Here is a 21,769-nt window from a genome sequence, read left to right on the forward strand (position 1 = left end):
TTAATTTTAGAATTAATAAATATATAAGCAAGAATAGCAATACCATTTTTAGAGAATAGAATAATAATTATAAAACTATTATTATTATTTTTTAGTAGATCTTGTAAGTCTATTATATTTACTTAAACTTCTAACTTATTTAAAATAAAGATTTTTTCTAAATATTATTTTTTACTAACTTAGGTTTCTCTGTAGGGATTTTCAGAACCTTTATTTATATAATTTTTTTTTAAGATATTCTCTATTTCTATAGCTGGATTTCTTATAGTAGAAATACTTTCTATCTTTTATTAATATCTTTCTAATCTTTAATTCCATACTAGAAACTTAAATTAGAGGTTTAGAGAAAGTGTTTATAACACTCAAAATAATAATAGAAGAATAGGATATATAGAACTCTATATAACTTTTAATTATTATAAAATTACTTTTAATATATTTCTTAATTTATTCTTTAATTATATCTATAGAATTGGCGCATTACTTCACGAATTTCTTAAAGTTTTTATTATTATAATTATACACAGTAAGATCCTAAAATTTAATAGAAAATTTACTATAGAAATTATTTTTTTAAATACTTTTATTAACTCCAGCTTCGACGGTAAGATAATAAAAAATTAAAATAAAAATATAAAACTTATCTCTAGTCTTTATTTATAAATCTTAGTACTAATAACAGGCGTTATAAATCTTATTAAAATTAATAAAAATAATCTTTAGATATTCAAGTATATCGTCCGAATTAAAAAAGGGATTAGTAACGTCAGAATAAAAGTATAAAATAAAATATTTTTTAGTAATATTCTAATATCAACTAGTAATATATACTTTATATATAATAAAAATACTATACTAATTAATATTAATTTTTAATTTTTATTATATAGCAAGTCTAGTTTTCATAAATTAGATCTATACTATTATTAAATAGAGAAAGATCTAGAATCTTTACAGGTTTTTTTATCTCTATAGGAATATTCTAGTTTAAATATATTTACTATTATAAAACTTATATAGTAAAGTAGTTATATTTTTTAATAAAATATTTAATCTCCTAGATCTACTAATCTTATTAGTCTAGAAGATTATCTTTTTCAGTCTCCAGAATATTAAAAATCTTTAGAAGGATTTTAAAAGTTTACTTTAGATCTCTTTTATATTAATCATTAAATTCAATCTAATTAAATCTATCTTTTCAGTCTAATTCATTAGGTAATATCACAGAGAGTTATTAGTTATCTTTAGAACTAGGAATCTAGCTACTTTCTCTAGCTATTTTATTTATTTATTCAGTCAGTTGGTTAGGTGGATCTTTTAGCTATTAAATATTACTAAGAATATAGGATAAGGATTACTAATAGCTTAGCAGAAACTGGCCATATATAATAGTAGAAAAAAATAAAAAAATAATACTTAAAATTATAAAACAGCTGTTTAATATAATAAAATGAGGTCATATTAGTGCTAATTACTCTAGAAATTTAAGCATAAGGAGAAAAAAAGAAAAATAAAAAGTGTTATGGATGCTTGCTTGAAGAAAATAATGTTAAAATAAATAAAATAAACATAGTCACATGATCCTGAACGAGGCTGCCGTCATATAATAGAATATAGAGGTATATATATATTTATAGATTCTTATCTATATTTAGTAATATTTTTACTAATTTAGTTATATAAGTCTTTTCTTCTTTAAACTTTTTAATATTTTAAGATTCAATAGAAATGCGTTCTAGTTTATTTTTATTTATAAAATTCTAGCTAATTATCCTGTACAGTATATAGCTAGTATTAATTAAAATATTTATAAAATAAATTCTATTAACTAATCCTAATATAGAGAAGATATAATAGTCTTTAAATTCTTAAATTTCTTTTTTAAACTTTTTATAATTTTAGTTAACTAGTGTATGCTTCTCTAAGTAATAATCTAAAAAAATTATATTTTTTCTAGAATTAGAGATTATTAGATAACTAGGTTTTTTAAGATCTAGCTAATTTTATTAGTTAGATTATTTTTAAATAAGACTTAATAAATTTTATTCTTTAGAATACTCTTCAAGTCCTAGAAATACTATAATAATAAATATAGATATTTAATAATATAATATTTTAAAGATTTATAGTATATATAAAGTCCTGTCTCACAGTATTTAGTTAATATTTTTTTTAATATTTATTAGATTGATTAAGCAGATCTTATACTTATTATTATAGATTTCTAATCTATAATATTATCTATAATTACTTTCTTAGAAATATTATCTATCTAAGTACTAGAATATTTTAATTATTTTTCTAAAAATTAGTTTATCTTTATAAGCTCGTCAGCTATCCATTTAACTTATTAATAAAAGTCTTTAAAATCTAGTTTCTATTTAATATTAATTATTTATTAGTAGATATTATTATTTAGAATTTAATATAGAAGATTTTTTTTATTTAAATTTTTCTAACTATATCCTCCAATCTTAATTAATAGGTTATTAACTTTTATTAAAAGATTATTAATTATTTATCTTTCTTACTTAAGAGTAAATAATTTATTAATAATTTTTTTCTATTAGACTGGATCCTCGTAAATTAGCTTAAAATAATTAATTAAAATTATAGTTAAGAAGATTGGGGCTTTATAATTAATTTTTATTTATAAATTAATCTTTATTTTAGTTTCCTTATTTAAAAATATAAATATATATTAAGCTTATTCAGCCGGCATATTAATAAATTATTAATTAATTTTAATTTTTATTTATATACTATTAAACCAACTCGGGAACTTACTCTTATCTTTTTTATTAAAATTTATAAAGATTAGTAATTTTAATTTTTTTATATTAATTAAATCTTAGACTAGTACCAGTGCCAATACTAATATAAATAAAAATATTATAATAAATATCTAAAAAAATAGAAATTAAATATTAATAATTTATTTAATCTGTCCAAGACTAGTATTAATCTTATTATTTATTACTATATTCTATTAGATAATGATATATTATATTTCTATATTCTAGATTATTAGTTCTTCAATATACTTAGCTAATTAATTAATAATATTAGCTTGGATAGCGCCTCCATAGTAACTAGAAATATTTATTAATTTATTATAGTTATTATATATTACTAATCTATTATCTAATAAATATTTTAAAGAAAAAATAAATTTAAAATTATAACAAGCTAAGAAGCCAGGTAGACTATATAAAATATAATAATTCATAAAAAAATTAAATTTACTAGAGAAAGAACTATCTAATCTATAGACTAATTAGATTCTTTTATAGATAATTCTTTCTAGGAGGTTTTTTTATAATATTAATAAGTTTTTTTATTACTCTAGAGATTTCTATCCTCTCTAAAGATTCCTATTTTTTTTATAGGTATCATTGGGTTAAGGTCCAGGACTAGATAGGTCAGAACATAGATGTTCCGATTCCGGATGGCTGACAGGGCCTAGCCCTTTTCAATGATCCTAGGGAAAGGCTCTCCTTTATATCGAACCCCTATTGCGAAAAGGACTAAACACTCATGATTCAGAATACTTGTACCCCCGGATATTGCTTTCATTTGGGTAACTGTGGAGATCCTTGCCGCGGTTATATTACCTTGGTAATAGTAGTACTGTCACATAATGCACGATGGGTTTGAAATTAAATATATGTACGCAATGGCATGGCGGAGCTCGACAGAATTAGATTTTATCTTCACAGCGGCATAGCCTGATATTTCCCAAGCAAACGACGGCTGACCCCAGCTCGGGGTATTATATCAATATCTAGCAGTCGTTTATAGGATTACCGCCTCAAGGTCTTCGAGCCGGCAGCATTCCACTACAAGCCACCTCAACGTACAGGGGAAAAATTAGAAGAAATGAAAAGAGAGAAAGAGAAGGAGAGAGAGTAAAGAAAGGAAAACAATAAAAGAAACTGCACCGAAAGGCAAAGCCAGTCAAGGTTTCGCTTCTATATGATACTCTGCAACCGTATCGTTGCTGTCACGAAGTATCCCCACAATAACTGAAACAGCCATGGGATAATCTCTTCAAGCTAACACAGGTGTTAAGGATCCCTCAGCACCCCGTCAAATCCCGCCTATTTCTTCCCACTAGGAGGGGTATAAGTCGAGCCACCATTGCCGTTATTGTAATAAGTGCTCCCATCGGGGTTGGAGTAATAGTAGGACCCGTTACTGGAGAAGGAAACTCATCAGAACTAGTTTGGCAAATATGAGGTCGGGCTAGAGGAATAATAGTGAGGGGATGGCACGGAACGGGATGACACGACTGACCTGTTTGAGTAGTGGTAGGAGTTTGAGTTAGAGCTGCCAGAGTAGTCGCGGGAGCACCTGTGGTTTCCATTTTGGACATCATATCGTTAGCTAAGGTTTTGGATCTATAAAATATGGTGGTACTTACCTTACCATTAGTACCGGAGTCCTTGTAGCTGAAGTCTTTCCCAGACCTGGGCATATTTATGATTTGGTCATTGAGAAAGTAATTTATGGGTTTGTTGATGCACTTGATCTTTTAGAAGCTAGAAGATGCGCTGCTGCTGGTGGAGGAGGAAGAGTGAGGGAATGAAAGTGAGAGATGAGAGCGAAAGATATGGATCGGACAATTTAGAGTGAGGGGTAAGGCAGCAACGTACCCTTGGTCCCGGTTGGTTGTGTTGATCATGTAGGTAGAATTTTTGACATTTCCTTCAATGTACTTATTCACACGAGTAGATTGATAGTACTATAATGGTTTTGCTATATATCAGTTATCGACATGGTTCTTTTGATACCGATGTGAGGATATGTTGCTCTATGGACCTACGTTGTCAGGGAGACAGATCTTAACTCAGAATTTCGCTAGATTGTCTATTCACAACATACGAAGCAGTGTAAGACGTTACAAGTTTTAGACCAATGCAAGAAAGTTCACAGCAATGCCAAAGTAATTAACGTCTTGTGACATGGACTGACCCTAGGATTTCAGTCGCCGGTATACCAAAACTGCTGCAATACTTTGAACAGGTCAGTAGCCGATCTTGATATAATGTCCAGTTTTAGGAGATGTCCCAACGTAACTTATCCAAATTCCGTACAATACAAATATAGAACACGTAGCGCTTAGTCAAGATAGACTGTACTTCAGAAATGGAGCTCTTGCCAGCGCATCTGCCTGGATACCCCAAATATGCTTGCCTAGAACGGCTAGTCTAGGGCCAAAGTTCTTCAAGACGAGCTCAATATCCGGAACATTATGTTGGAGCGCTTGACTGTACATATCGTCCGTCCCAAACGTTGCAATTTCCCACATCCTCTTCCACCCTTGGATTGCCATGGCTGCATCCGGACAATCATTCTGGATATTGGTTGCAAGCATGTAGAACGAAGATCGCTTGGCATGAAACCTGGGATGCTTGTACAGTTGCACCGAGGCAAAGGTTGTGAATGCATATAGTAATTGTACGGTATGTGGAGATTCGACTTTGTGAAGAAGAACGATCATGGTTCCCCCCAGCTTGACATGCTCCAAGCCAAGCGCCAGCTGTGTCAGGGTTAGTCTGCTGGCTTCTCGATGCTCACGGTAGGTGGCCCTGTCGTGGTTCCTAAGCACCTGACCATCACATATGACTAGATCAAAAGCCTGTCCAGGCTCGAATTGACGGGGTAAGAATTTTCCAGCGTCTGGGTGATCGTTCGGGATATCCAACCGGCCCATATCCGCAGCCAACAGGGTGATGTCAATGAACTTCACCGAAATATTAGGATGCTTAGGTAAAAGGACTTTGTGACCTCCTTCACGCCTTGGTAAGCTGAATCCTATAGCTCGCGCTTCGGGATTAACCCATAAGGCTGTTCTAAGAAAGCCTCCCGGTGCCATGCACATGTCAAGGATACGTTGTTTGTCCGGATAAGGACTATAAATCCGGAAAACATCCGTAAGCTGTTGCATGTCATGTCCAATCTCTTTCATCATTCTAAAGAAATGCTTGGCTGTTTTCTGATCAGCATTGTCTGCTGTTTGACGCTGCTGTTCGAAGAACCGATCACCCGCCGGATTTTCCCAACCCTATTTTACTAGTCAACTCAAGGTCCTAGAAATGGCCGGCTTAACCTGACCTTATGCCGAAGCTCGGATAGTCGCTGAAACTCCGGCACCTCATTTAGCAGGTATTGTGCTATGATCTTAGCGGGACTTTGGCTCTCGCTAGCTTGGGAGGTAGTTGCCTCGTGATGGGGAACGGTACTCTGAGATGCGCTATGTGCGGCAGAGACGTGCTCATACGCCTGGCACCGTTTATTCTCTGTTGTTGGAGACATTTCGTGCAAGGAGGCGGTATGTACTATAGAAGAAGAAGGAACAAATCTGTGCGCAATGGTAATGGGGTATTGACTATATTTAAATGTAAGCCGGGCTGATATTGCTGAATATCAATAGCCGATAACTGATCACGACGAACATCGTTCTCTCGGACGATGTATTGACGTGGCGTTGACAGGCATTTTGGTGTTTATTCAGTTCCAATCAGGCCCCGAGGCAGCCCACCACAGCGGACGCAGCTAATGCAATAGGCTAGATCGTGAGGCCACTATAACCCACGGTATGGATTGCAGGTATGGAGCATATGACTAATGAGAAGGACACAGGGCGGAAAGAAGGGCGCGATAGCCAATAGCGCAGGCCGAGGTGGTATCCAGATGTTCTGCCGGCGGGAACCAGCAGACACACACTATTGTCAGGCAGCCATACGTGATAATGACTCCGAAGTGTTTGTGGAATAGTATATAGTACATAGATTAGTGCAGTATTTACAAGATAAGATTACTAACCATAGTATCTAACCTAAATACCAGTTCTTACATCTTCTGATAATTCGTTCGTTTGTAGAAACCGGCTCGGTAGGTACAACAGCTATATCAATAACTATAGATACTGCTAACTATCTTTTCTTTTTTCCTCCTTTCCTCATCAAAAGCTCATAAATCTCTATAGATAAGAGACGCTGTACCCTATATTAAATAAAAGAAAGGGTTATCAGTGCCGCTATTTACAAGCAAGCCAATACAACCTACTGTGAGGGAGTCAGGGATGGATTTGGTCATCAACTTCTTGTTAGTACTATGCTTTACCCGGTGGGATGGCATCTGTAGCCTCGCATGACGTGGCCATGCAACAGCCATCGCCCATCAAAATGTGCCAATAGTAATGGCATAGTAAGGTCAGAAAAGCCATGGAATAGTACCCGGTTGCTTTACAAATCAGACCCCGAATCCGCTCAGGATCCATGGTATGGCTGCTCTATTGGGGCATGAAGCCTGTTGTAGCAATCGGAACAAGAAGAGAGTGGAATTCTCAATGTTCTCTAGACTATAATAAGTTGGTTGCCAGCTGGGTTTCCTTGCGAGAAAAGGCTATTTATTTCCTGGCTATTGCGAGTAATCCCAAGCTGACCGGCTGCGTGTGTCACCACACCAATCGCTCATTTTTCTTTCTTAAGTGGTCGCTCCATGCCGGCTACACGTAACCTTATTTGCAGGGATGGTACAGTACTTGTGAGAACTATACTTTGCGTTTCTTGGCCACCTGCACGCCATCATAGTATTCGAATTTGATCGACACTTTGATGTTTAGTAGTCACCAAGGTGGAGAATTCACTGGTCAATTTAAGGGCTTGAGGTGTAGTATGTCAGTCCTATGAGAAATTATACCTCAGAACTATGCTGCTTCTTGAGGTGACATTCCCCAGCTATCCGGATACACTGAGAATGTATGTCTATGTTTGATCCCTCGCATCAGCAGCCGACAGTTTCCAGTACCACAACGAAACCGGCTCATTTTAAGCAGTCCAAGGCAGCCATGGCAGTTGTGCAAGGTAGAGGTTTATGATCTGTGCAGTGATTGCTGGCCCTCCAAGGGTGAAGGGATCCCAGCAGCGGTCGCCTTTCTCATCTCCATTTGACAAGCAAGTTCTGTTAGTGCACAAAAGGACTGGTGCGGCCGGGAGGCTTGCGGTCAGACGAAGCGATGACTCCGGTGGACCGGTCACCTCTACCCCTCAGGCCCCACTTGCCTGCAGTCTTCTTTCGTCCGCAGACCTCTCATGAATATGGCTAGATACCGTAACAATTGGAGGGTAGATGAGATAGACTATGCAATAAGCGAGATTAACACCATCATAGAAGCAGATGCAGTCAAAAGTGTTGCCTAAACAAGGGACTTCTAGGCTACGATTTCATTTAGTAAGTCAAATCGAGCTGTTCTACTGGCTGCGAGGTCCGGAACGGGCTCCGAGAAGTTCAATCCCACTACATCGGCGACCGGGCTTTTTCCGTGCGGGGCAAGCGTTCTGTGATACTGTGGTTGCGGAGTTATTAGGCTAGACATTGCCCCTCCTCTAATGGGAAGGGGTTCTACTTGATGATTGTCGCAATCATGCCAATGATTAACAGAGCAAAGTCTTTAATGCGCTGCATAGCCTTGGATAATGGAGCCCGACATATCCGGGCGCTCCGATTAGACGTGCTGGGCCAGTGATCCACACAAACTATTTTCATTTGAACTGCTGGAGTACTCGGCCAAGTTGGCAGGGTCAAAGCGCCGCCCGGATAAGCGACACGTTGCACAACCCCTTCGTTTATTTGCTGAGCTGCAAGTCCCATGAGTCAAACATGTGTTAATCTTTCCAACCCGACCGCCTCACTCTAGCTTTGGTCAGATATGAGTGGTTTCTAGCAGATCACAAGCAGAATACTTTCGAGAATCTTATAACCTGCAACCCTGTAAGCAAGAGTGCGCAGATGCGCAGTGACAGTACCACGGATGTGGTAACCATACAGACCATGCCACAACAACACTACCTATGGCTTTCTATCAAATGGGCAATTCAGCCGCCAAACTACTTTCCACTTGAGAGCTAGTAGCATCGAAGCGCTGAACACCAACTATGACAGAGAATGGACAGGGTCCGCGGCTCACTATAAGAACCAAGGTCGCAAACTGCTTAGGGCATGGATTTTGAAAATGATGTACTATCACCGGCTCGCTCTGTTATCTTAGCAAGGGAACCAATCGAAGCTTTACTGTCAGCAATGCCTTCCGCAACTACAACCGTCTTATCCGTGAAGTCCGAGGCCGAGGCCCAGGCCCCTGATGTTCAGGCATTTTTAGGCTTCTTTGCGCAACTCAAGGAATTATCTCCCACAGTGGGCTTCAATATGATTTTGACGGTCCACGACGAAAACATGACACTACGGAGTCACCTGAAGTCCAAAGAAGAGCAAGTCATCGATCTTGAGAAAAAGATAAGAGACTGTGATTTGAAGAAGGAGACAGCCATCAACGAAATGTTCCTGATGAATGAGAAAGAAAGGCGGCGCCATCAAGATACCCAAAGTCGTGCGCAAGAGCTTCAAAAGACCCTGCAAGAGAAAGACGACCTTATCAATGCACAAAATGCAGCCCTGGACACCAAAGAAACACAGATAAGAAAAGCAAAGGCCGAGTTCAGAAAACAAACGGAGGTTTTGGTGCAGGCGCAACAGGACATCAGTGCCTTACAGGGTAATCTCAAGGTGAAGGACACTATCATCGAGCAACTAAAGGCAGCAGAATCGGAATTAAAACAGAGCCTTTCTACTACCAAGGAGAATGCAAAGGCGCTTGAGGAGAAGAATTCGAACCTTCAACAACTGCTGGATAACACTCGTGCCAGACTCAACACGATTGAAGGATTTGCCTCTGGGTTTTATGAAGGGGACGAGGGCTCCCTGTAAGTGACACCTGGAAACACAGTAGAAGCTATAGTATACTAATAGCTTACAGGATAGATGATTTCACTGGTCTGTGGCAGTTTGCTAAGACAGAGCTGTACTCCCAGTTCAATGTCGACTTCACTACAGAAGCTATCTCGGTACGTATTGACAGCAAGATATCAATTATGGCTGACTGATCTATTTCCTCAGAACGGCTCAGCGTGGACCAATCTAAAACGCTGCGATCTTGTCCGTAACTACCACATTCCCCTACCTTGTTCGAATACCCCGCCAGCGAAACAAATCCGCTTAGCAATTATTCTTGCTATCCTCGCGAGGGAGATCGACAAATATATCTTCCAGCCATGCTACATCATCCCCGAAGATGGCCGTATTCGGAAAATCCTTGGTGATCTTGCCATGACTGACAGTGAGAAGGAATCATTTTCCCGGTCTGTCCTGCAGTCAATAAATACGCAAGCCCAAGAAAAAGCTCTTTCGTCGACTATCCAGACTGTCGTCGGTCGCGTGCTGTCATACTTTGACGATTTACTGACAGAGGCACAACATATGTCAATGCGCTCTAGTTTGGAAAAGATCGTGCGGAAAGCCGCAGGAGTTTGGCAACCCATACGACGTGCCAAGCGAAGATATGAGCCAGATTTCGAACAGCCAGGACCCGACGAGTATTGGCTTCCCTTTACTTTGGACGAGAACAGCCGACCGGAGGCACAAACTGCACAGAACACCCAGGATGAGAATGCTCTAACAATATTTCCGCGCCTTTCAGTCATAGAGAACGATCGCATGACACTACACACCGTTGTAATCCAGCTTAACCGATCATCACCTCTCTTCTGCGCAGCGTCCAGTGAATTATCAAAGGCGACATCCAATTCTAGCGTGGTTCGAGTCATGGCAAAGACTTTACGGGGCAAATCTGCCAACTCCAAAGGTGCAAACCAGCCAGACGGACACTCAAATGGTACTAGAAAGGCATCTGGAAAATGATGAATGACAGTTACAGCAATACGGGATGCTAGTTTAGGCCCGCATTCGAAATTCAACTCCTTCATTATGTCACCTGAACGCTACCTTAGACTACTTTAACAATGTCCCTTTAACCTTATGCCCATTAGACTAACATCATTTTGTCCTGAGCAGGACCTTCCGCCGCCTCGGATCCCTATATGTTAAGAATCACCGTCAAACAGACCCCTTCAAAACGGTGATGGGCGTCGGGAAACCATGTAAAATACCTCGCCTAGCCTGGGTCGTCGGCAGCGCCGGCGACTTCGCACCGTACCCGGTTCATCCCCCCGGCCCGGAATAGGAAAAGCGCTCTTGGGCGGGCGCGCGAGGACCCGTCCTGGGGAGCCCTAGCCATGCGTTTCGCGACCATGATCCCTTGAGCCAGACCCTACCGTATGCTTAGCCACCAACGCTCTGAGAGCCGAACGAGTTTTACAGCACCGAGTGGTGTATGGGTTGGGTCGTTGTAGTGACGGTTGATCGTGCGTGTTTTCTCCAGCGTTTCCTGTCGTGCCCGCCCGCGCCTCTAATTGGGGTCCTCAATTAGTACTACCAGGTGTTTGACCTGTTTTCTAGCCATCTCAGGTACTCCTGGTCTTAGTATGGCTATTCTTCTTCCTCGCGTATTGAAACCCGTGCCGCAAATTGAACCATTCCAAATTGAACTTATCTTGGATTGAAAATAGATCCGATGGAAGACAAGGAGGAGAAATTGGGATTCGTGCTAACTACATCTTCACGAAGTGAAGTCATACTCCTGTCCCTACCATGGAGTTGGACGATTAGAAATCCAAGTTTCGGGAGGCATTTGCGTCGCCAGATGGAGCCTGTAGTCTTAGAGGTGACTGGGACGCTGGTTGTTGATAAGAATAGAAATATATTGGTGGGGTATGTTGAAAGCCTGAAGGGGTATCTCTAGCGACAGAAAGAGAGGGAAAGATACATTAACATTATCATAAAAGGGGGGACGGTAGAATGCCGTTATGTGTTGAACATCATGTGACCACTCGGAGAGTGGTCGATGGTAAAAACAACCCGTGGTTAGACGGACGTGTCAGGGTCGCCAACGGGCTTGGTATCCTCGGCGACCACTTCGATCTCATGGCTGTGCTCCAGCTCCGAGATAATAATCCACGTGGGGATGATGCAGAGGATGGTAATGCCAAAGTTGAGACCGATGCTCACAAAGTGGTTCGCGTTGCCTTCTGATTGCATCCTAGTATGGTCAGCGAGATTGGCAGCTACGGGGGAAAGGAACGAACGTACGCCCAAGCGACGGTCTGGCCGAGCGCCTCAAAGCCTCGGAGAATCCCGCAGTGGTGGGACAGCGACGAGATGTCGGTGGCGTACTGGCCCACCAGCCAATAGAGGAATTGTTGGAACGCCTGACCGCCAAAGTTCCAGAAGAAGACGAGCGCGTAGGATTTGCCGAAGCCGCCCTGGAACCAATCGAAGACCGGGGACTCAGGATACTCGTAGTAGAATTGATACTGGAGGATGGTCGCCCAGATCCACGTGCCGGTCAGGACCAGGACGATGGCCGAGAAGGCCACGCGGGCGCGCGTCTTGATGTGAATGGATTGCCGATCCAGCAGACTGGCGATCATGAAGGAGGAGAAGATGCCCGCAAAGTTGGAGAAGAACGACGAGAAGGCACGAGAGCGCACGGTAAAGTACGTGGTCAGCCAGGTGCTGAGGAAGCCGTTGTAGAAGTAACTGATGAAGAAGGCGGGCAGCAGCAGGAGGATGCGGCGGCTGACCAGCAACGAAAAGACGGCCTGGAATTCGGCCAGCCACGAGGTCTGCCGCTGGACGACGATGAGGGTTTTGTCTTTCCGCTGCACCTTCTCCGCCGGGCTGAGAAAGAGGGCGATCGGCAGGCCCAGGCACATGATGACGATGAAGACGATGTAGGTGCCCGCACTGACCGAGCCTTGGGTGGATGTCCGGGCATTGAGACCGAGGTTAATGGCACCGCCGACGATGGGGCCAGCGGCTTTGGCCGTTTGCCAGATGGCTATTGGATTGGGGTCAGACGTGGTCAGGTGATGGCACGGAGGTGTACCTACCCAGATAGAACCCGCGGTCTCTCGGGCTGGGGTATCCGATGATGATGGCGGCCTCGGCGGCCCAGAAAAAGGCGGCGGACAGGCCGCACAAGGCGCTACCAAACAACAGGAACCAGGTGGTGGGCGAGTAATTATTGGTGTACAGTCCGGCACCATAAATCGGATAGCCGATACTGCCGAGCGCCAAGCCAAACCGCAGGCCGATGCGGTTGTTGATGGCACCGGCCGCCACGCAGACCACGGCGAACAGGGCGTACAGGACGGCATTGGCCGCGGAGACGGCATAGGGCTTGGCGGCACCGCCAGCGCCCAGGTTGTTCAGCGCATCCCACATACCGGGAGCCGTGAAGGAGACTCCGCTGGCGATGGCGATCTGGAAGGGGATGGACCGCCAGATCGAGACCACCCGCTGTCGGAGCGGGACTGGTGGTGAGACGTCTGCAGTCGCCATGATGCCTCGAGGTGCGCCTGGGATGCCGGGAGAGTGCCAAAAAAAAATTGACATAGGGCCATGGCCAGCCGGGAGTATAAGTACGGCGCGAAAAGCGGGCCGCTGGTGGGACGCCACAATGGCGTGCTTGACACTAGAAGGGAGAATTTTGTTGCAAATTGCTATTCGGATGCCCACCGCACGGCACGTGGAAACGACAGCGGGATGCCATCAAGCTTCTTGGGTCGCGCCAGAGTTGCGGAGCGCATGCCTCGCCTAACTACCCTAACTGTCCGCGTGTGTGTTCGGCAGGGCGCCGAGCCAGCCAATCAGGCTCCTGGCCTGACCATCGCCATCGCCGGCCGCGGGGTCTGCTCGCATAGGGCGTGAAGTCGGGTTTGCATTACGTATTTCGAGATAGCACCAGGCGAGTCATTCCTTGGATCTTGCAGGCCGTGGGAGGGCCAAGCCCTGCCAAGAGGCCCGGCGTTGGAACGGTGGATTCTCTTACCTAACCGGCCACGCCCGCTTCGTGAAGATGTATATACATCCTCGCATTTCTACATCCGTGGCTGCCTCTATGGCAGGCCCAACAGATCATCGCCAGGCGTTAAGGGATCTAGCTACGTAGACGTTCCGACTCAAACTACTATTATATACTCCGACGCTCCGACTCCAATCAAGATGTCATGAATATATTCGTTATGTCTGAGTTGCTGAGTCTCCATGTTAGGGATAGGACTGATTGGTTGCTTGCCTCATAGACATGCATAAATGAATCATGCATGCCATATCAACCCCTGCACAGACGCCGGTCAAAGTTCCACCAGCTCGTCAAACGACAGATGCTCCTCCAAGCGCTTCTCCCGCGCCTGCTGCACCTTCACCGGCACCAGCCGCTCCAGCTCGACCAATTCCTCGGCGGACAACAGAGCAACCCGATCCTCCAGAGAGCCCGGCCCAAAGTATCGCGGGTCCAGGAACGTCCAGTAGATCTCATCGAACAGGAAACTCTTCCGCGCGGCCAGACAGAACCAAAACACCCCGCTGTCCATCGACTGCGCCATCCGACCCGAGAGTCGGTCGGCGTCGTGCAGAGTCCCCTGCTGGATCTGTTCCGTCTCGCAGGCGCGAAGGACGTGGCAAAACAACCGTAGCCGTGGAGTAAACCGGGGTAAGAACGCCTGCAGATCGGTCTCCCACGCCTCGGGACTCTCGAACAGCAGCCACCAGGGGGCCGTGTAAGTGAACTCGGCCGGCGCCACATAGGTGTACTCCCAGTCAATCACGCCGGTCGTCGTCCACTCCGGCCCGGATACCAGGACATTCGACGGGCGCAAATCATCACAGTAGAGGCGGAACGGGCCGGGCTGCGCCTCGTAGAGCTCGCGGGCGATCTTTCGGAACAGACAGCGCGCGAGGTATTTTTTCCGGCAATCGGCTTCATCCTTCACGGCGTCATTGCGTTGATGCTGCAGGTGCAGCTGCTGCTGCGTCGCGAGTTCCTCGAAATAGGCGCGGGCGGTCCCAAACGTCTTCTCCGCGAAGATCCCTGGGGGCAGATTGCCCACCCGGACGAGTTCGTTCATATTGAGGGTCAAGGGCCGTGGAGCCACCCTCCAGCCCCGCGGCTCTTCCACCAGCGCTCCGATGGACGAGAACGTGGGTTTCGACAACTCCAAGACAATCTGGGCCATCGCGCGGTAGGCCCGTTCCAGGTCCGCATCGGACACCTGGGGGTTCCGGCGGGGCGCGTCCACGGCCGGGTCGCGGAGGCGCTGGGACAACAAGGTGCCCTCCACCACGGTCATCACCAGGTACGGACCACACCCCCACCGACCCGCCCCCAGCACCCGGGGCACGGGGAGGGTGGTCTGTCGCGATAGGAATCGCATCACCGCAATCTCATGGCGGGTCTTCTCGGTGCGAAACCGACTGCGACCGAGGATGGGGAACCGCACCAGCACCCGGAAGCCATCGGCAAAGGTGACGATGCAGCAGATGTTGCACGCCCCCGTGGTAAACTCGGAGACATCCGTCACCGGGGCGGTGCCCCCCCGGTGCTGGCTGGCGAGTCGCGATGGCAGGGCCGGGGATTTCTGAAAGAGCAACCGGAGCCAGCCAGCAAACAGCTGATCGCTCGACTGCTCCGCGAGATGGTCCCAGTCCATTTTGGCGTGATGGCAGGGGAAGAAGAGGGGGTCAGGAGGGATTTCTCCAAGTAAACAAGGAGGCGGGTTGTATCACCGATATGAATGGCTCTCATTCAGTTACCTGCGGTGTCCGACGGGGGTCTTCTAAGTAGGAAGCAGGTGCGTCGCAGGATGACTGCAAGACGAGGCAGTAGCAGACAGCTGCAACTTATGAGGGGGTTCTGGATGGGCAATCCCTCGCAGGAGATGATATCAGCCTGATACGAGGCCGAGTGGCTAAGAGCCAGCGGAATCTTCCGGCCCGGGCAGGATATCGCCTGCATTCTATGGTATATCGCCGGTATGCAGTAGCATAGTTCCTCCACGGTGGTGGATAACTCCTATATACCCATTCAACCAGAGAAGACTCGGATTCATGACTGGAAGCTGGTGGAATTCGGCCTGCCGGGCAGGAGGTTGCCTCTATACAGCAGGGGATCTCCTCCAGAAGCGTCGGGCACTCCCACTGTAGTAGTTCCAGGAGAACCGATCAATCCATGATCTCGTCTCCTTTGGTAGAATGCACCCCATTCCCTGAGGCACGCCACAACCCTCATAGCTTCATCGATTGAATTGATTGATCTATATTTCCAACCACATCACCGGACACGACATCATGGCTGACCAGCAACAGAAGCGGGAGCGGGACACCCTCAGCTCGATCTATTCGTATTACAAAACCAACGAACAGAACCTGGAGCACGTGCCCTCCTTCATCAGCGACGGGAGCGGCGACATCCCCATCGCCCTGGCCGTGCCCTCGGCCGACCAGACCGAGGAGTACAAGCAGACCCTGCGCGAGCTCCTCCAGATCAAGGAAGTCATTGACGGGATTTCGGCTCGGGGTAAGATATTAGCATCATAGCGAGTCGTGGAGTTTATCTGTTTCGGTAGAAACTGAGTGAGCTCAATCTATGTTCCCCGTGTGCATGTCTGGCCATCGAGATGGCAGGTTTTACTATAGAAGGCGATACCTCTATCAACAGCACATTAATAGAAATCGCAATAACGATCATCGAATTGAGAGTCAGGGTTATACTTTCTCCATCCGGGGAGCCAATTGACATGAGCCTACCGGGGTCTGCTCGTCCACAAGCAACCGTTGGTCGGACCACGGACATGATCGCAGTGGCGGTAAATTACGAACCGTCCTCTGGAGATTTCGGCATACCTACGGTTTCGGAAGAACCTTCCCGCGCCACCGGACATTCTGGTCGGCGTGAGCTGCTGCAGCGGTCGGGCGGGGTTTACTATAAAACCCAAGGGGACTGCGTAGAGGCCATCGATCTCGCCGTATATGCAAAGGTCATTATCTAAGGTCGAATTAAGTTACACATTCATGTCCGTAACATCCCATCGCCGTCCCTCGTATCAGCCATTACCCGTGGTTCGTAATCAAAGTCGCTAAAGGTTTCAAGTGTTGTCATCTGAAGTGTTTGTTCCCTGCACTGTGGCACGCGCGGGGTCCTACACCTGCACGAGCTTGTAGCTGCCAAAGACGGTGTCGGCGTTGGTGCAGCCCGTCGTGGTGATCTCGACCGGGTCTTCCTGACACGCACGGTCGCTGAAGAGTTGGGCTGCCAATCAATTAGCACAGGGCTCGGGTGGGGGGAGCTGAAAGGAACGGACCGGCATAGCCTGCGTTGACGAATTCGCTGCTGACCGACTCAATGGTGTAGTTGCCGTGAAAGGCGGCGCACTGGTTGAGGGTGGATTGGTAGAGGCCGAGCTCGCCCAGGTTCTCCTCGCTACAGCCGGCTTCCCCCCAGACGCGAAGTTGGATGACGCGGATGTCGCCGGTGGGCAGGGCCCAGGCCGAGAGGACCAGGGCCAGCAGGGAGGAGAGAAGCACGGTGAACTGCATGGTGGATGCTTAGGAAATTGCAAGTAAGATTTGGAGTGTAGAATCAGGTAAGTGAGTGATGCAATGGATATGGTTGGAATGCTGCTGTGGATGATGTTGTTGAGGATGGGAGAACCGGGAGCCGGGCGGGGCTTTATATGGTGCAGAGACAGCTATTTTAAGCGGGTGGCAGGGTGGCCTCGCCTGGAATCCGACTTTGCGGGGGGATCGGCACGCCCAACGCCGATCCCTTCGCGAGCGGGCGGCCCCGATGATGCAACGAGCAGGTTGGCTGGTCCGTCGTCAACCTAAATCCCGCATCTCATGGAGCTGTTCCAGCAATCATCTACCCAGTTGATGAAGGGTTCCGTGGCAGCCTGGCTGCCACGGAATGAGCGCTGGCCAGTTGTCGCGCGGAGGCTGGGAGCGGCCAGGCCGACCATGTCTCACTTTCCCCCGGGGCCAAGCCCGTCTGACGGTCTCACCCGGCCGCCCGCCAACCCTGCAGACGATGCAATGCGGTGTGCACTCGACGATCAGCAACACTATCGATCCCATCGACTCCACTCCGGCCCAGAGTCCGCCACCACCCACCCGTCCGGATTCCGTGGAGCGGACGGACAACCGGTTCACAGAACCAGCTGGCACCGTCCTAACAATAGCAACCATGAATCACCGACAAACGACGAACAAAGGACAAAGAAGAGCGTGGCAACGTTCCCACGACAGGTGTGAGATGGGTCCGTCAGCAGTCCATCTGCGGGCCTCGGGATGCAGCTCGATGTATGCTGCCCGGCCTATCACCCGCCCAGCTAAGAATAGACCCGATGCGTCCCAGAGGCTTGTCACACGCCCCAGCCATCCCCCGCCGTCATCCCCACGGTCGCATCGTGCATACAACACGGCAGCACCTGTCCACTGTACTGACGTGGTCCGTGGCGGTGCCCCCGACTCAGCAGCAGCTCCCGCGCCCCTCCGCCGTCAACCCATGTCTCGGAGTCGCCGGGGTCAAGCAATCAGGAGGCACTCACTGCCTTCGGTTCTGCGTCCCAGAGTCATCAGTCGTCCCTCATCACCAGCAGCACCGATGGCCCGGTTGAGAATCGTGCAGTCCACTGCAGGTCATCGTGATGGCCATCCCCGGGCAATCCTCCAGGCTAATTTCCAACCCACCACCGTCATCACCCCAGCCTCCCAACTGCCACCCGGCCATAGTCGGCAGTCTTCGGGAAGGGTGCAGAAACTCCCCCCAGTGAAAGGTCGAGGGGGATGACAGGATCGGGGAGGTTTCTTAGGGCCGCTGATGTATGGTGACTAGGGTTTATTCCTAGGGTTTAGAGTCCATCCGCCCGTGGTCCTCTCCGTTGACTCACTGACCTCAGTCCGTGAGGACGACGGAGAGGAAGAATCAGCAAGACAATCCATCGGCGAGATGCTTCACCGGAGGCCTGCGAGGAGTCTCCAGCGGACCGACCCGAGACGCCGCCCCATATGCGCCGCCGGGATAATCGCCGAGCGGCCAGGGGATGCCCGTCGACGACGCCGCCGCCGTCTTCTGCGAGATTCTCTTCACCCCGTCACCCCTGGCCCCCGTCTACCAGGTTGAGAATCCCATTCGCCCAGCCCTGGAGCGATCTGCTCGACACCGTCGCGCCCCAGCTCGGCCTGACCACCCGCATCCCCTTTGACGAGTGGCTGGCCGCCGTCGTCCAGGCCGCGGACACCGCAGGCAGCACCCGGGGCTATCCCGTATGGAAGCTCCAGGCCTTCTTTACGCGTCTGTTCCAGCCCGCCGTGTGTGGACACGTTATCCTAGCTACCGATCGGGCCCGGGCGTGCGCGCCCACTCTACGGCGGATGCGCGCCGTGGAAGACGAGGTGGTGCTGCGGTTTGTGCAGCATTGGCGGGAGATTGGGTATTTTGATTAGATGTGCGGGAGTAAGGATGACTATTATATAGCGGAATTCATCACGGGAGCCGCTTTGTTTTGTCTGGTGTCGCATGATTGAGAAGTAGATAAGATTCCCATGTTCACGTGAGTGGACAAGTTGGGTCCCTCGCGGGGCAAAAGCAAGATAGTACCTTCATCCAACACTCGAAACCTATATGAGGCAGGGCAACTCAAGAACTAGACCAGAGACATACAACGCCTGCTCTTCACCGCGGGCGAAAACACAACCACGGGCCCTTCCCCCCCGCCGTGACATGATCCGCCACCACATACTCCGCATCGACCGCCGGTCCCTCCGCCCGTCGCAGGTTGAATGCCCACAACAGTCGAGTGATCGTGAGCATCACCTGCGCCAGGGCCAGCGGCTTCCCAATACAGCTGCGGGCGCCGATGGAAAACGGCATGTAGGGCCGCCCAGGGGCGTCCGCCGCCGCCGCCAGCCAGCGATCCGGATCAAAAGTGAAACGGATCCGGCCAGTCGGCCGCCCGGTGGTGAATGCTGTAGATGCCTCCTCCAATCTCGCAGCCCCCGGGGAGCCACTGCCCGTCTATCCACGCGCCCGCGCCTTCAACTTCCCGCCACAGCGAACTCCCCCCCCCCCCGGCGGCGACAGACGTAACGCCTCGTCGATACACGCCCGCAGGTACACACACGAGGTGAGCGCTGGGTCCAGCCGGATGTCGGCCTCTGAGGCGAACGTCGACCGTACCTCTTCTGCCACCCGCCGATAGCAGCGAGGCGATCCCGTCAGGTAGTGGCACACGGCCGCCATGGTCGTCGACGTCGTATCAGATCCTACCTAGTCAGTGAGAGAGCAGAATCGAAGAGGAGTAGCAGTACCTACCAGCAACAATAAAGGTGGCCGTCTCGGTGCTTAGTTCGGGCAGGGTCAAGCCCTCGCCCGTGTCCGGGTCCTTGCACTGCTGCAGGAACGAGAAAATGTCGCTCCCCGAGCCAGCCCCCTTCAGGCGCTTCCCCAGCAGGCCGCGAATGAACCGGACAAAATTGCGTGCGGGCCGCGATGGCTGCGGGAAACAGCCAACGGTCCAGGTTGCCCGTGCCCAGTCCGGACGCCTGTAACAGCACGCTGAGCCGGACGTTCGAGGCCGCAATCGCCGCCATCACTGACCGATGCTGGGGGCGTGCGCAGGGTATCAAAGTCGGCGTCAAAGGACACCGAGGTCATCGTGTCAAAGGCGAGGTGATTGACTAAGACAGACATGAGCCAGAGGGTCACGGAGTGGGGGACGAGGGAATTTGCAGGTGCGGGCCATATCTAACGAGGTCGTCCATTCGGTCTCCAGATGGCTGCGGATCACCTCGCAAAGCCGATCGAGCTGGTCGAGGATCTTGGGCTGCCAGGCCTCCAGAACTCCGGGCGGAAAACGCCTGGCTGAGCACCCGCCGCCGGCGGCTGTGCTGCGTCTTAGTGCGCATCGTCAGGGTATTGGGCGCCTGCTGGGCGAGCACGCGATTAATTGCGAAACTTCTTCACGGGCGCCTGATGGCTGTAGATGTCGTGAACGGCCCCCGGCGTGTTGATGAGTAGCCGGTCGGGCGCATACTGCACATGGTCTCCGGTCTCCCATGAGCGCCGTCCGTCACCAGGGGCGGTCGCAGGGGTTCTCACCGTATTTCTCGTGGCAGCGGTAGATGTCGACATGAATATCGCCGATCCACGCATGATATGCGGAATAGAGGGTGGAAGCCCCATGCCGACTTCGTGGACATGAATCGGTTGATCCACCCGCGCGAACATTGTCCCCCGGAGTGGCCCTTGCTGGAAGAGCTCACGATCCTGTGTATGTTGGCGCATCAGGACCGGATTCAAATGCGCCCTGAGACCCCCGAGCATCTGCGACGCCTGCTGCGCCCGGGGGCGGCGTCTCTTTTTGCAGGAGCTTTGTCCCAGTGAGTGCATCTCGCCAGTTCCCCGAGGAGAGGAGGATCCGTGGACACCTGCCCGCTTGGAGATCCGCTCCCCCCGGCCCAGGATGTCATCTCGATCCTGGATCTGGAGGAGCCAGGAATCCATGGCATGGGAGAGGCCACCTTCAACGTTATCAGGGGATCCCTCTGCGCCCTCCGCGGGAAGATGGTGTGGTTGACCCGCGCCGCGCAGGTCCACTGTGAGGATCCCTGGACGGCCATGATCCTGGGCCTGGCTCGCACGGCCCGGAATGAACTGGCCATCCCGCTGTTTACCGTCGAGGTCGATCGATCCACCCCGGCGGCCGTCGCGGTGGATCTGACAGCCCATCTCCTCCTGCAGCCCATCTCATCCGACCCGATGGACCCGGACTGGGAATACGCCGTTGTCGATGGTGAGGTTCTGGTTCCCCGGGCCCATTGGCAGACTGTCTCCGATGCCCGCAGCACAGTGCAGTCCTGCGGGCGACGCGGCCCAGAAGAAGCAACTCGCTATCCAATCTCCCGGCCTGCTGCGTACGATGGGATGGAGCGAGCGCAAGGGTGAACCCCTAGAAGCCCATGATCCAAC

General features: G+C 48.6%; 11 protein-coding genes across 11 annotated transcripts; 4 read left to right on the forward strand and 7 right to left on the reverse strand.

Annotated features, from left to right (window-relative positions):
* Nucleotides 1-3,810: 3,810 nt before the first annotated feature.
* On the reverse strand, nucleotides 3,811-4,518 carry BO80DRAFT_424783 (uncharacterized protein). The gene is made up of 3 exons (XM_025719370.1): nucleotides 4,429-4,518; nucleotides 4,297-4,353; nucleotides 3,811-4,197 (listed from the first exon to the last, which is right to left on the reverse strand). Exons 1-3 carry the CDS (start codon nucleotides 4,475-4,477, stop codon nucleotides 4,079-4,081), a joined length of 225 nt encoding a protein of 74 aa, XP_025575533.1. The 5' UTR covers nucleotides 4,478-4,518; the 3' UTR covers nucleotides 3,811-4,078.
* A 546-nt stretch (nucleotides 4,519-5,064) lies between these two features.
* Nucleotides 5,065-6,318, reverse strand: BO80DRAFT_464485 (FtsJ-like methyltransferase family protein; the record flags this gene model as incomplete). Its single annotated transcript, XM_025722656.1, has 2 exons — nucleotides 5,065-6,067; nucleotides 6,118-6,318. 2 exons carry the CDS (start codon nucleotides 6,316-6,318, stop codon nucleotides 5,126-5,128), a joined length of 1,143 nt encoding a protein of 380 aa, XP_025575534.1. The 3' UTR covers nucleotides 5,065-5,125.
* A 2,769-nt stretch (nucleotides 6,319-9,087) lies between these two features.
* On the forward strand, nucleotides 9,088-10,761 carry BO80DRAFT_354804 (uncharacterized protein; the record flags this gene model as incomplete). Its single annotated transcript, XM_025715722.1, has 3 exons — nucleotides 9,088-9,767; nucleotides 9,821-9,908; nucleotides 9,961-10,761. 3 exons carry the CDS (start codon nucleotides 9,088-9,090, stop codon nucleotides 10,759-10,761), a joined length of 1,569 nt encoding a protein of 522 aa, XP_025575535.1.
* A 1,062-nt stretch (nucleotides 10,762-11,823) lies between these two features.
* BO80DRAFT_354828 (MFS general substrate transporter) lies at nucleotides 11,824-13,302 on the reverse strand (the record flags this gene model as incomplete). The annotated part of the gene is made up of 3 exons (XM_025715723.1): nucleotides 11,824-11,998; nucleotides 12,049-12,799; nucleotides 12,852-13,302. The coding sequence occupies 3 exons, from the start codon at nucleotides 13,300-13,302 to the stop codon at nucleotides 11,824-11,826; spliced, it is 1,377 nt and encodes a 458-aa protein (XP_025575536.1).
* A 573-nt stretch (nucleotides 13,303-13,875) lies between these two features.
* BO80DRAFT_62979 (phosphotransferase family protein) lies at nucleotides 13,876-15,935 on the reverse strand. The gene has a single exon (XM_025724655.1). The coding sequence runs from the start codon at nucleotides 15,450-15,452 to the stop codon at nucleotides 14,097-14,099; it is 1,356 nt and encodes a 451-aa protein (XP_025575537.1). The 5' UTR covers nucleotides 15,453-15,935; the 3' UTR covers nucleotides 13,876-14,096.
* Nucleotides 15,936-16,089: 154 nt separating this feature from the next.
* Nucleotides 16,090-16,378, forward strand: BO80DRAFT_444659 (uncharacterized protein; the record flags this gene model as incomplete). Its single annotated transcript, XM_025721443.1, has 2 exons — nucleotides 16,090-16,318; nucleotides 16,368-16,378. 2 exons carry the CDS (start codon nucleotides 16,090-16,092, stop codon nucleotides 16,376-16,378), a joined length of 240 nt encoding a protein of 79 aa, XP_025575538.1.
* Nucleotides 16,379-16,499: 121 nt separating this feature from the next.
* On the reverse strand, nucleotides 16,500-17,421 carry BO80DRAFT_424787 (uncharacterized protein). The gene is made up of 2 exons (XM_025719371.1): nucleotides 17,103-17,421; nucleotides 16,500-17,050 (listed from the first exon to the last, which is right to left on the reverse strand). The coding sequence occupies exons 1-2, from the start codon at nucleotides 17,335-17,337 to the stop codon at nucleotides 16,941-16,943; spliced, it is 345 nt and encodes a 114-aa protein (XP_025575539.1). The 5' UTR covers nucleotides 17,338-17,421; the 3' UTR covers nucleotides 16,500-16,940.
* BO80DRAFT_62929 (uncharacterized protein) lies at nucleotides 17,345-18,716 on the forward strand. The gene has a single exon (XM_025724654.1). The coding sequence runs from the start codon at nucleotides 17,708-17,710 to the stop codon at nucleotides 18,587-18,589; it is 882 nt and encodes a 293-aa protein (XP_025575540.1). The 5' UTR covers nucleotides 17,345-17,707; the 3' UTR covers nucleotides 18,590-18,716.
* Nucleotides 18,699-19,334, forward strand: BO80DRAFT_62864 (uncharacterized protein). Its single transcript, XM_025724652.1, has one exon. It carries the CDS (start codon nucleotides 18,808-18,810, stop codon nucleotides 19,243-19,245), a length of 438 nt encoding a protein of 145 aa, XP_025575541.1. The 5' UTR covers nucleotides 18,699-18,807; the 3' UTR covers nucleotides 19,246-19,334.
* Nucleotides 19,335-19,474: 140 nt separating this feature from the next.
* Nucleotides 19,475-20,455, reverse strand: BO80DRAFT_501841 (cytochrome P450; the record flags this gene model as incomplete). The annotated part of the gene is made up of 4 exons (XM_025724299.1): nucleotides 19,475-19,816; nucleotides 19,979-20,064; nucleotides 20,114-20,294; nucleotides 20,399-20,455. The coding sequence occupies 4 exons, from the start codon at nucleotides 20,453-20,455 to the stop codon at nucleotides 19,475-19,477; spliced, it is 666 nt and encodes a 221-aa protein (XP_025575542.1).
* A 288-nt stretch (nucleotides 20,456-20,743) lies between these two features.
* Nucleotides 20,744-21,304, reverse strand: BO80DRAFT_444663 (uncharacterized protein; the record flags this gene model as incomplete). Its single annotated transcript, XM_025721444.1, has 1 exon — nucleotides 20,744-21,304. One exon carries the CDS (start codon nucleotides 21,302-21,304, stop codon nucleotides 20,744-20,746), a length of 561 nt encoding a protein of 186 aa, XP_025575543.1.
* Nucleotides 21,305-21,769: the final 465 nt, after the last annotated feature.

This window comes from Aspergillus ibericus (genome assembly GCF_003184845.1).
Source record: "Aspergillus ibericus CBS 121593 unplaced genomic scaffold BO80scaffold_18, whole genome shotgun sequence".
In the NCBI taxonomy this organism is placed as follows: Eukaryota; Fungi; Ascomycota; class Eurotiomycetes; order Eurotiales; family Aspergillaceae; genus Aspergillus; species Aspergillus ibericus.